This window comes from Arvicola amphibius, chromosome 6 (assembly GCF_903992535.2).
Source record: "Arvicola amphibius chromosome 6, mArvAmp1.2, whole genome shotgun sequence".
In the NCBI taxonomy this organism is placed as follows: Eukaryota; Metazoa; Chordata; class Mammalia; order Rodentia; family Cricetidae; genus Arvicola; species Arvicola amphibius.
Window position 1 is genome coordinate 103,821,205 of NC_052052.2, and position 12,602 is coordinate 103,833,806.

The 12,602-nt window shown below is 42.8% G+C and overlaps 1 protein-coding gene across 1 annotated transcript; it reads right to left on the minus strand.

The window, feature by feature from the left end:
* Positions 1-505: 505 nt before the first annotated feature.
* LOC119816369 (succinate--CoA ligase [ADP/GDP-forming] subunit alpha, mitochondrial-like) lies at positions 506-2,160 on the minus strand. The gene is made up of 2 exons (XM_042055321.1): positions 1,606-2,160; positions 506-652 (listed from the first exon to the last, which is right to left on the minus strand). Exons 1-2 carry the CDS (start codon positions 2,158-2,160, stop codon positions 506-508), a joined length of 702 nt encoding a protein of 233 aa, XP_041911255.1.
* Between the last annotated feature and the right edge of the window lie 10,442 nt (positions 2,161-12,602).

The following is a 12,602-nucleotide window of genomic DNA, read 5'->3' on the forward strand; positions in this document are numbered from 1 at the left end:
TACCTGCCAGGAACTGTGGCCGGGTCTCTGCTCTATGCGCTAGACCCCAGATCGCGAGCTTCGGGCAAGGGGCTGGAGGTTGAGGATACACACGCAGAGACAAACCGACACACAGACCTTCAAACGCTGGTACCAAAAGCCCCTCTTTAAAAGCACCATGGAGGCTTAAATACACTGCAGTCAATGGCCAACAGGTGAAAATCCCATCCTCTGATCCTCTAAGCTAGGCACAGCTTCTAGTAACTTCAATTAGAAGGTTCTAGCAGGGAAGAACAGCTGAAGGCCAGGACTCATTAGTCCCAACATCTCCCCCCTAAATTTTTTATCAACCAAAGCTGGAGTACGTTTGAGTTACTGGCCAATAGGCTCAGAAGGACTTGCTAAGTGACCATATGCTGCATTAATTGGCAGAGGTATGATGGCTGATACCCGAACCAACAAGGCAGCACTGCAGTGGTCATCCCAGCAGTTGCTCAGGCCACAGTTTCGTTCTGCCGCAGACTCTTCAGCGTGCAGAGCCTGGAACTGCCATTGCCTTCTCCTTGCCCCACTGCTGCGTTCTCAGGCAGCCTAGTAGGGTCTGTGCTCCAGCTTGTCTCAGCTCCAGCCCTTGTTGTTGCATTTGCTGATACTCCTGGCACTGCTGTGGCATCTGCCAGGCTAGGCACTGACTGGGCTGAGGCAATGTGCCTCCCACCACAGCCACCTAGCAAAGCTTTGCTCCAGCTGCCTTCTAGCCCCAGCTGCATTCGTTCTGGGTCACGACATAATTGCTGCCAATCACTTGGTGTTAAATTCATAGCAGAGAAAGATTCCACCATGGTCAACGTGAAGGGTGCTTGAGTCCCACATACAGCTACAGCTTCCTTTAATTGCTTCATTTCTTTAAATTTTATTGCAAAATGTTGGCGAATTATTTGCCCTGGGTTGTTGGTGTCTGGCACCTCCATCACCGGAAACAAACTCCCTTGTTTTGTTCAGTGCCAAAGCCCTTACTCAACTGAGACCACCAACCTTCATTATTATAAGCTGGTGGGGCCAAAGGAGTTGGATGTGAGTCTTTTTTTATTCTACGTTTTCTCAGCTTTCTAAAGAGATTTCTTAATTCCTTATGTATAATCTCCTCCTCTTCTTCTGATGAATCCTACTCACTATCCTCCACTAGTTCTAAATCATCAAACTCTTCCCTATCGTCCGACTCTTTTGTGAACCAAGAAAAGATACCTCCCATCTTTACTCCCCAATATGTCCCCGTCGGCCAGGAACGACGCTGTCTGCTTACCTCTCTTGGAGGGGCTTCCAAGGGCGATCTCTCAGCGTTCCCTTTCCCGATATCTCAGAGGGACCTCCAATTGCAGCGCACTGAGGCCCCGTCTGTGCTCTATGTGCTAGACCTCAGTTCGCAAGCTTCGGGAAAGGGGCTGGAGGTTGAGAATACATATGCAGGGACAAACCGACACACAAACCTTCAAACACTGGTACCAAAAGCCCCTCTTTAATAGCACCATGGAGGCTTAAATACACTGCAGTCAATGGCCAACAGGTGAAAATCCCATCCTCCTTTTCTCCAAGAAAACCCAAGTGACAAGTTTCTGGGTTTTTCACCGTTCTCCTGTCAGTGGCTACCAAGCCTTGGTCCTGGAGCTGCCTGTTTACTGTCCCATTAAAGGGGTCACCTCCAATGCCAATGCACAAAGACTGCCCCAGGCCAACTTGGGTCGTTTGGTGAACTGCTTCGTAAGTCAGTGTGCCAGATCTGGACACAATACCTATCTTTCCTTTCTTGTGAATATGGCCAGGCATGATGCCAATTTTGCATTCTCCGGGATTGATGACTCCAGGGCAGTTTGGCCCAATCAGCCTCGTTGTTCCCTGGTGTGTCAGTTTGTGCCTGCCCCGTACCATATCCTGCTGCGGGATGCCTTCAGTGATGCACACAACCAAGGGAATCTCTGAATCAATTGCTTCATCGATGGCAGCAGCAGCAAAAGGAGGAGGCACATAAATAACAGAAGCTGTCGCTCCTGTTTTCTCTTTGGCTTCCTTCACAGTATTAAAGACGGGCAAGCCCAGGTGTGTCTTGCCACCCTTCCCTGGCGTGGTTCCTCCCACGAGTTTGGTGCCATAATCCAAGGCCTGCTGGCTATGAAAGGTGCCCATGTTAGGTGCTCCAGGCAGTAGCCTGAGCCCAGCACTCTCACCAGCTTAGTAAGCACTGCTGTCAACACCGAAGTAAACTGGCTTCTGCCTAATATAAGTCCCATGGTACCCGGTGGTAAGGACCCACATACTCCTGTAGGGATGGAGTTAAGACTGCTCTGGCAGAGGCACAGAGGTCTAATCCTGAGCTCCCTGGTGTGGCTCCGACAAGGTCTGCAATGCGAAAGGATTTCTCTGCGGAAGGAACTGGACATGGCCTCTGCTGGGGTACCGTCCCTGCGGTCCTGCGGTCATTGCTCCATACACTGAGGTTTTGGGGCCCTGGAACAGGGCCCCCTCTGCCAGTTTCCCTGCTGTTGATTAATGGTACGTGGCAGAGGTTTCCTATCTATATCTGTTTTAGAGAAACAGTCTTTAGCGCAATGTGCTCCCCTTAAGCATTTAGGGCACAAGCCAGGTTTCCTCCTTCCCTTCATTATCAGCTGTGGGCATTCCTTTAAAAAATGACCAGGAGTTCCGCAATCAAAACAATTATGGCCTCCGGCCCTCTCTCCCAGTCCTCTTATGTTTCTGCTGCTATAACCTGGCCTTGAATGAAATTCTCATCTATATCTCTGCATATCCTGATATATTCATTTAAACTCTTTAAACTCTTTGTTTTGTGAGGGCGTAATGCTTCCTTACAATGTGTGTGTGTGTGTGTGTGTGTGTGTGTGTGTGTGTATTATAAACAGTGTTAAATGCCAGTTTGGGGTCATTTAACTAAAATTCAAATTTCTCAGTTTTGTTTTTTGTTTTTTAATAAAATGAGGAGGTCGGGAAGAGCTATTTGCAAAACTTGCCACAAGGCAAATGAGTTAAAAAACATTTTTTTGTCTTTTTTTAAAGTTTTTTTTGTTGTTAAACCAACCACCCTGAAAGTGTCCACATGTGGAATATAGATACAACATAAAACAAAATATGTGGCCTCCCATGTGCATTGATTACCTATGTACAAGTTCCTATACACCAGTAAACAGCAGGGCAATTAGTCAATTAAAAAATAATTAGTACATGTTATGTGTAATAAAATGAAATTTACAAAGGCCTTTCCACTAATGGATCTGATTCCTTTTAGGAGGAGGGAGTAATCCCGGAGCAACCGCTGCCCACTTCTGACTCCACGCTGGGCATTTCTGGTTGCTGGTTGGATCTGCCAGGGTCAGTGAGGTCCGCAGAACGAGGATGGGTGCACTGCTCAGATGATACCAATAGGGGGGCCACAGATGGGCCCGAAGACCACACCATTCTTCATGTAGTACTTCTTTAGCTTGGCCAGGATGTGCTTGGCATAGGTGTACTTTCGAAGCGTCGCGATGTGTGGCCTGATCTTGTGCATGGCAATCTTCTGCTGACCTGGCTCAGTCACACCAATCATCTTCTGGACCACATAGTTGGGATACTGATCCTTCATCATGGTGTATAAGGCACTGTGGGGACCGTCATTCATGGTGCATACCTCATCAATGAGTACAGCACGCTCTGTACGTGAGGCATGAGTGACACACTTCTCCACAACACTGCTTGCAAATTTGTACTGACTCAATACAAGTACATTGCCTCGGATCTCTGCTACAATTTTGCTTTTATCCTCAGGATGACCATGCTCCAGTACATGTTGGATTACATAATTTCCATACTGATCCTGCACAAACTGTTCCGTGTGCTGGTGAAGCTCCTCAAGGATAGGGAGAGTCTGATCAGGGAGACACTGCTCTAGGATTCTCTGAATCACCCTGCAGCCATAAGAGTGAGTAGACGAAGCGAATGCCTGCCCTTTGAATGCATCAATGATAAACTGTAAAGACTGGGGCTGGCTGTGGGGCTGATCCTGAGGGTACAGTAGGAGAGGGACATTGGCCATGAAGGCCTTCTCACATTGGCCATGAAGGCCTTCTCGTGTTGTATCGCCATATTATGAGTTACTTCTGCAATTGCTTTGGAAAGGTAGGAAATTGAGTATACATACCTTTGGCAAATTTCCAGACAAAATTGTACTTCCCTATGATAAAGATCAATTGTTACATTAGCAGCAATATAATAATGATTGGACTCTATATTTATTATCAACTGATGCAATAATTGATAGCCATTATCCCCAACATTCATTGTTAAGTTTCTTTTAAAATCATCCTGTTATTTTTTTCACGAATAGTAAAACCTAGGCCTCTAGTGGGAGCTTGAACAGTTTTTACAGACGGTTCTCCAAAATGAAATGTTGTAATAGTTTCTCCGGGTGTAGTATCCCAAACACCTGTTGGCAATGTCTCTGCTCAAGCAGCTGAAATAATAGCCTGCATTCTAGCATTACAAATGTTTTCTGATGAGTCAATTAATTTATATACTGATAGTATTTACTTGTCTCAAATTATTGCTCCTTTAGAAACCGCTCCTTATATTTCTCCTGTGTCCCATATACAACAACAATTATGCTGTCTACAATATTTATTATGATCCTATTTTGTGAGTCATATTAGAGGTCATACTCAATTACCTGGACCCCTGACCAAGGGTAGTCAACTCGCAGATGCATATACCCAAATATTTGCCAGCCCCGAAGAAACGGCTTCTAAACTCCATAAAAAATATCACTTAAATGCTAGTTCTTTGCAGCACCATACTGGTTGCTCCAGAGCCACTGCCTTACAAATTACCACCCAATGTTCCGCCTGTGCTCCTTTTCATAATATACCCATTGCTGCAGTTAATCCTCGTAGTCTTAAACTGAATGACATTTGGCAGATTGATGTTACCTATCTACCCTCAGCTGGAAAGTTGAAATATATGTATGTTTCAGTAGATACTTGCTCTAAAGTAGTTTTTGCTTCGTTGCATAGTGGAGAGAAAATTAAGGATGTGATAGCTCATTGCCTACTGGCTTTTGCTTATATGGGCTTACCTAATGTTATTAAAACACATAATGGTCCTGCATATACTAGTGGAAAATTTCAAACTTTTTGTGTAAATCATGATATTAAGCATATTACAATTATTCCATATAACCCTACTGGACAAGCTATAGTACAAAGAATGCATATGGCAATAAAACAGCATTTGACAAAAATAAATAGGGGAGTATATTCTCTCTCACAATACACAATTGGCTTCTATTTTGTTTGTTCTAAATTTTTTAACTGTGGATAGTGAGGGTCATTCGGCCATGGAAAGACATTGGAATAAAAGTTCTCAGTCCTTAGGATGGGTACGATGGAAAGACCTTCTTACAGGACAATGGAATTTTCCCAAAACCATCACGGGTCTAGATTCATTCAGCTGAAACTAGAGTGCCACAGCAGCTGAGCGCCAGCTTGTCTTCAATGACATCCTCCAGACTGGATACCAACTCATGGTGGATGTGTTTGGAAATTACTTCATTCAGAAGTTCTTTGAATTTGGCGTCACAAACAGGATTAACACATACCCCAATCCATCCTCAACTTCCGAGGGCGACCTCTCAGCGTTCCCTAGTTCCCAAAATCTCGGTGGGGACCTCCAATTGCCATGCACCACGGCCCCGGTCTGTGCTCTATGCACTAGACCCCAGTTTGCGAGCTTCGGGCAAGGGGCTGGAGGTTGAGAATACACACGCAGAGACAGACCTACATGCAGACCTTCCAACACTGGTACCAAAAGCCCCTCTTTATTAGCACCATGTAGGCTTAAATACACTGCAGTCAATGGCCAACAGGTGAAAATCCCATCCTCTGATCCTCTAAGCTAGGCACAGCTTCTAGTAACTTCAATTAGAAGGTTCTAGCAGGGAAGAGCAGCTGAAGGCCAGGACTCATTAGTCCCAACAGTTACTTGTGACAACTGATGACAGATGTATTGATGCCCCAGAGCAGTTATGTCTCCTATGTGGTCATTTGCCATTAATGGCACAGGGTTGATCTACATCATTCTCTCAGACTCAAATTCACCAATGACTACAAACTCCTTTTCTGCTTCACTGACCCTTATGAAGGAACCCAAATCAAAATGAGCCCTTACAAATTATGCTAGCCTGAACTCTAAAAGCATGAGTTAAGCAGTAGACACTATAACACCACAAGTGTTTAATGAGTAGTATAATATTACCTTCTAATGACTGACACATTACCCTGCGATTTGAGTGAGGATAAAGCCCTTCTTGGTTATCCGTGTGAATGTACTTAGTGTTTATTACCACAGTAACTAAGAAGAGATGACCCCAACACTTCTAGAGCTATTTTGAATGGGCTGTTGGTGCCAGCTGCCTCGGACAGAAAGAGCTTTCCTAAAATGCTTATCCTCATCCTTCCTATGCTTGCCATCAGTATTATTCTGTGTCCTGTTGGCTAGGCGATTCTTGCAATCTTGCTCTTAGTTGTTACCTTTCTCTGGGAGAATAGCCAAAATTGCATGCACACCATCTCCTCCAAGGGATTCCCTTACGTCTTAGTGCTTCTAATGATGGATGCAGCTGTGTTCTTTGTGGAAAGCCTGCATCTGTCAGAACTTTGGCATCATTACTATCATCCCTCAGATTTTGCAAAATTCTTCTTGGAGTTGTCTTGTTACCTCATCCATGCTAAAAGTGTTGAATTTGTTTTTTAAAAATGTCATCTTTGATTTGAAGGTTAACTCTGAACTTAAAGATGTAAATTATATAATATACAGCATTATGTATCATAGGCATATTTTCTCCTAAGAATGATTGCAAGTCAATTAGCTCATAATAAAATATTAGAAATCAAGAAATTAATGATAATGTCATTTTACATGCGGTTTTATGTTTGTGTATTTTTTTCTGGAATGATGAAGTGAGTAATCACTCATTGCTAGTATGGTAAGGAATCCATTTTCTAATGAACACAGTTTTTTTCCTTTGCTTAGGAAATATACTTGATGTCATTTCTTTTGAAGTGGGATTGTTTGTTTCTTTTGATTATTGGCTGAAATCCAATTAGTCCACCTATAGGATTTCTCCCCATGACAGATAAAGTAGAGTGTGTGTCTATTAATGCTTGTTTTAACCTAAGTGAAATGTGTAACCACGTTTCTCTATATGCAGATACAACCCTCTACACATATCTCCATAGATCATGTCTGACTTTTAAATCATGAAGGAATACTTTTAGTAAGAAACAGGCATTTTTGTATTAGAAGTAGAATGAATGATTTTAGATTTGACTTCGTGTGTTTGTGTGTGTGTGTGTCTGTGTGATCTCGTCTATTTATCAAGTGTTCTAAAAAAAAATCCCTAAGGACTTAATGGGTTGATTGCTTAGATCTGTTTGTGTATCAAAAAAAAAAAAAAAAAAAAAACAACCCAAAAACCAACAACCAAAACCAAAACAAAACCGAAACCCACTGATATGTGTGTACTGCAGTGATTAGGAATCCAGGCACTCTAGGCTGAAGAATCTTTTAAACAAGATGAACAAAATATTTTCTCTTAGATGTAGAAACTTACATGCAAGTTCAAAGCATCCAGAAAGCCTCCTTGACGTGGCTCACCACACTTTGACCAACAGAATACCCAGCTGGGGAGTTACTCTGTATGCGCCATTGGAAAGGGTGTTCAGGTTGGCTTCACTTCATGTGGGTGAGCCCAACTTGCTTAACCTTTCCGTTAGGTTAGTCATTTCTAACAGGAAGTTGTTATTCTCTGGCATTATTACCCTGATACTTTATGGGAAGAAGCTAGTCATATTGGTCAGCATTCAAAAATGAGTTACAGATTTTAGAATTCTTCTGCAGAACGGCAGGGTAATGAGTGTGTCTGGCTATCATCATACTGTTTAGAACCAGTAATATTAGGGGTGTGTGTCCTCCTTACAAGCTCTTGGTCAGGCAACCCTCTTAAGACCTCCTACACAACACAGGCAGTTGATAATCTTTTGATTGTACACCAAACCTAGACAGTAAAACACTATGGTTGAAACACCAGATGCTTAATCATGGGACCTATGGAAGCCAAGCTGGTAATGGGGTGGAAGCTTTCTGGATGCTGGCCAGCCTTCTCAGTGCTGGAAGGTGCCATGCAGGTGGCTTACAGAGAAGTGTAGACCCTGTGTACAACAATGCCAATGGACCAGGCAAGGTAAGCCCCCTGGTGCCACACTGGCAAAACGGTCATCAAGAGAACCAACCATTTTCTGTTTGGATCTGATGCCCATCAAATGTGAGACAAACATATGTTTGCTCTGGTACTATAAATCTGGTGAAAATTTCATGGTTGGGCCAGTCATAAACCCAAGAGGGTACATAAGCAATGGCTTTACACATGAAATATTTTATTCTATTTTAAACCACTTATCTATATACAAATCCACCCAAAATTCCACACATTTATATTACCAATGTGTCGCTATCAAATTTTATTTCTTCTGAAGCCCAAACGAGAGCCATTTACTCAAAAGTCATACCTCTAGGTCAATGGTTGTCAGCCTTCCTAACACTGTGATCCTTGAATACAGTCCCTCATATTGTGGTGACTCTCAAACATAAACTTATTTTATTGATACCTCATAACTATAATTTTGCTAATGTTATGACTTGTAATATAAATATCTGATATGTAGGATATCTGACATGCTACACCTTTGAAAATGTCGTTTGACCCCAAAAGGGTCATGGCCCACGTGTTGAGAACCACTGCTTTAGGTGGTACATGATCAGGAGAGAGCCCAGGTTTATTGAAATATGTACTTTCCCCACTGTGAAGCACAGAACATGGTGCTGCTCCCATCTCTCTGTTCTCCTATGACATTTCCCCCGACTCCTTATAATTCTCTGTCAATGGGAATAAGACAATGACTTTGGCCAAACAATCCACTCCTTCTGAAGACTGTAGTTTATCCAAATCACCAATGGAGGATTCGTTCCTACATTATTTTCTATTAGATTCCAATTTTAGCACTAGTCACTCATAATTGTTGCACCAGAAGGTGCATAGAGAGAATGCCAGCATCTCTTTAATCAGCTGCTGTACCCTTTAATGTCTTTAGAACATCTACCTGTAGTTGTTGTGTATCATAATTGATTCCAGTCCCCCAAAGCAGGCACTTTCATATTAGCTGCATGTTAGGAAGAGGGAATGAAATCATTGTAAGAGCCATATCTCATTAGGGACTCATATATTTCTCAAGGCAAGCCTCACTGGATGCTTAGTGCTGTATTTGTTTATCATTCTATGAAGTCAATGAAAAAAACAACCTCACCACTGACACAAAAGACTATAGAGCCCTCTGGAGTCAGGAGGGTTGTAATCTATTACTTTCTCATGGTGAGCACAAAGCTGGTGCTCAGGAAAAATGTGCTGGCTAGCTGTGATATTTACATATGTGCTTCTCTGTGATGTAATCGATCCTCTTAAACACAGAACCATTTCCTAGCGCAGTGAATGGTGAGAGGCCACTAGGCAGGTCATCAGCTGCTACAGAGGAACTTTGTCTACAGGAACATGCAGGTGGCCTCATTGTGAACTTCTAGCTCACATGAAGGGCAACATCAGTGTGTGGATGTGTTTAGCTGAGACAGGAAATGTGCAGAGACATTTACCCCTCCTTTGTTATCAGCAATAACCTCTTCCAGCCTTTGCAGTTTAATCAGTAGTAAGATTAGGAATAGGATTCTACATCTCTACTCCCTACCATCAAATAGTAAGCACCAGAGCAGATTAACACCAGGGAATGTAACATAAACTAATTCTTGCACTGTTTGCACAGATTTGAATCTATTGTCATCTGGAAGGCTTTTCTACTAACATATACGGGACTATGAGGAATTCCAAAAGTCCCTTCCAACCAAGAGATTGGAAATACAAACCAACAATGGGTAGACCATGTAGAGCACTAGAACTCTGACCCTCACATTACAGCTATCCCAGAATGCTCTACTTTGATCTACAGCAGTGGATTCAGTCAGACTTGTGGTACCTCTTGTAGTAACCCCAGGGCAGTGAACAATAGCAGGAACACACCACAGGAAATGATCAGGACTTGGCCAACAAATCATAACATCATGAATTGTCACCCTTCCTCTCAATTTTAGGAATAAGAGCAAAAGACAAATCTACGCTCCTACTTGACCACACAGGATATAGACGGTCTGGTTCACCACCCTAAAACTCCTTTACATACATTGCATCCTCTACTCATATACAATAGAAACTTCTTTATATTGTACTAAAGTTTTCATCCTCAGCCTGCCTTTGGGTTTCTACCTGAATGTAGGAGACAGTGGCCAATTTTCTTGCTATGAGTTTTGAGCCAGTAGGCATGACGGGGGTGATGGTTGTTGCTATCAACTTGACAGAATCTAGAATCATCAAGGACACACACTTCTAGGCATATTTGTGAGGGATTATCTAGACAGGGGTTAAGCTGAAAATGTCTATAGGGAGATTAGCTTTATTAACTTAGGTGGGAAAAGGCAGTCACCGCCTGGGATCATGGGTTATGTAAATGGAGAATAGAGCTGGGTCACATACATTTATCACTCTCTGTTCTTAATTGTGGTTGTGATGCAAAGAGCTACTACAAGCTCCCCCCCTCCTTGACTTCCTCACTATGATAGACTTTATGTTTGAACTGTGAACTAGAATAAACCCTTTCTTCTTTAAGTTGTTTTGTTAGGATCTTTAATCACAGGGACAGAAAAGGAACAAAGACAATGTGTCTTATTTTTATTCACCCCCATGATTCCCACCTTATAATGTCATATAGGAGCACACACGTGCACTGGAGAAACACAGTGAATTGTATTTAAATACATGTTTCAATACTTAAGGAGTCCTGGGTGAGTTACTTGATCATCTCTTTCTTAGTTTTCTCATTTGTAAAATGGGGATGGTGCTGCTTTGCCACATAAAGTAGATGAGAAATATAGAAGACTTGATACATATTGGTGACCGCCATTGCTGTTAGCTTGGTTACAGTAAACTTCATTATCCCTTTAATCTCTTCCTTTGGCCTGCATCATGTCAATAAATGAAAGATGCAACTCTGTGAGAAGGTACTGCTTGAAACTATTTGGTACTTATTCACAAATTAATTTTTAGTACACATTGAAGATTTCTTTGTCTGGCTTCAGCAAAGATTCAACACTGGCAAATTTTAGACCCTTTATATGAGGGTCTTACCTGGGTGACCTGGTGGGTCAGGATGTCAAAAGGCAGCAGGGGAAAGGTCAGATGCAGGATAAACACTGAAGGAACTGTCACAATTTAGAGGCTGTCCATTCCTTCACATTTGCTGCACCATGAGAACAACACCCCAAATCTACCAACCTCAAGAGTCCCTGTTGAACCAGACCTCCTGTGTTTGCTTAGAGGCAGTTGGAGAGAGACCTCCTCTGCTGTGAGATGCAGCACTTCTGCGTTGTGTTTCTAGTTTTGATGGGCACAAAGTTAAGTGGTGAACATATCACTTCCACCCTTCCATAATTCGGATGGGTTTTCCCTTCCTGATGTTCTATTACTTTCCACTTAGCCGGAAGTCACTTTGTGGGTAGCAAGGTCTTCTACACTTAGAAAGTTAAAATGCCCCTCTGTCCTCTGAAACAAAAAGAAAGGAAACCTAGCTTAGATGTTTTGCTGAAAATTAGCCAGCTGTGAGATTGTTCTTGGTGACTATTGTAAACAAGCCCCATGGCAAAAGTTCCTGAGCATAGCAGGGTCTTCCTTTTGGAGCTGGTAGCCCTAGACTGTGAGCAAGAGATAAGGATAATTTGAGAGCTAAATGCCAGCAGCATGCTGTCCTTTGTCTCACGTTAGACTGCAGTGGGTCCCTGGGCTTTTGGTTCTGGGGGGAGATATATTATGCTGTGTGTGCTGCCATGCATTCTTCCAGGCCTCGAGATGAAACAACTTGGACAGCGACACAGAATTAAAACTTCACCTTGAAGTCCCTCTCCACTCAACCGAGCAACATTGCCTCCAGCAAAAGAAGTCACAACGGTTTAAATACCAGCTCCAAGTCAAGACAGTGGTAAGAGAAATTACTAACTGCCTCACCAGCTTTTGGAAAGAAGTGTTAGAGTGTGAGTGTGTGCATGTGTGTGTGTGTGTGTGTGTGTGTGTGTGTGTGTGGTGTGTGATCGAGCCAGATATGTTCAGCATCCCTTCATCTCCACTGAACTAATTAATTTTTGCCCCCAAATTTGCTAGAACAAAATGATACCTGGCAGACTTGTTCCCTGAATACCCACAGGGAAAGAAATAAAAATCTAGACGCAATTCCCTTATTTAGCTGGGCTTATTTTCTTACATTCTGCTTCAAGTAGCAAAGCCATTTGCTCTGGAAACTGTAACTGAACGTGCGTATTTGCTGAGCTATTTCGAATGTGTTCCATTATGTCTCAGCCTTTTCCAATGATGAACTGTGCACACAGCTCTAATGCCTGGTGGTACAATTTCTAACCGGGAGGCGTTCTCAATA

Excerpts from the sequence above, each read along its gene's own strand:
- LOC119816369 (XM_042055321.1), bottom strand. The coding sequence starts at position 2,160 with ATGGGCACCTTTCATAGCCAGCAGGCCTTGGATTATGGCACCAAACTC. Across the intron at positions 653-1,605 it reads TAGCCACTGACAGGAGAACG|ATGCCACAGCAGTGCCAGGA; the intron begins GTGAAAAACCCA and ends CTAGCCTGGCAG.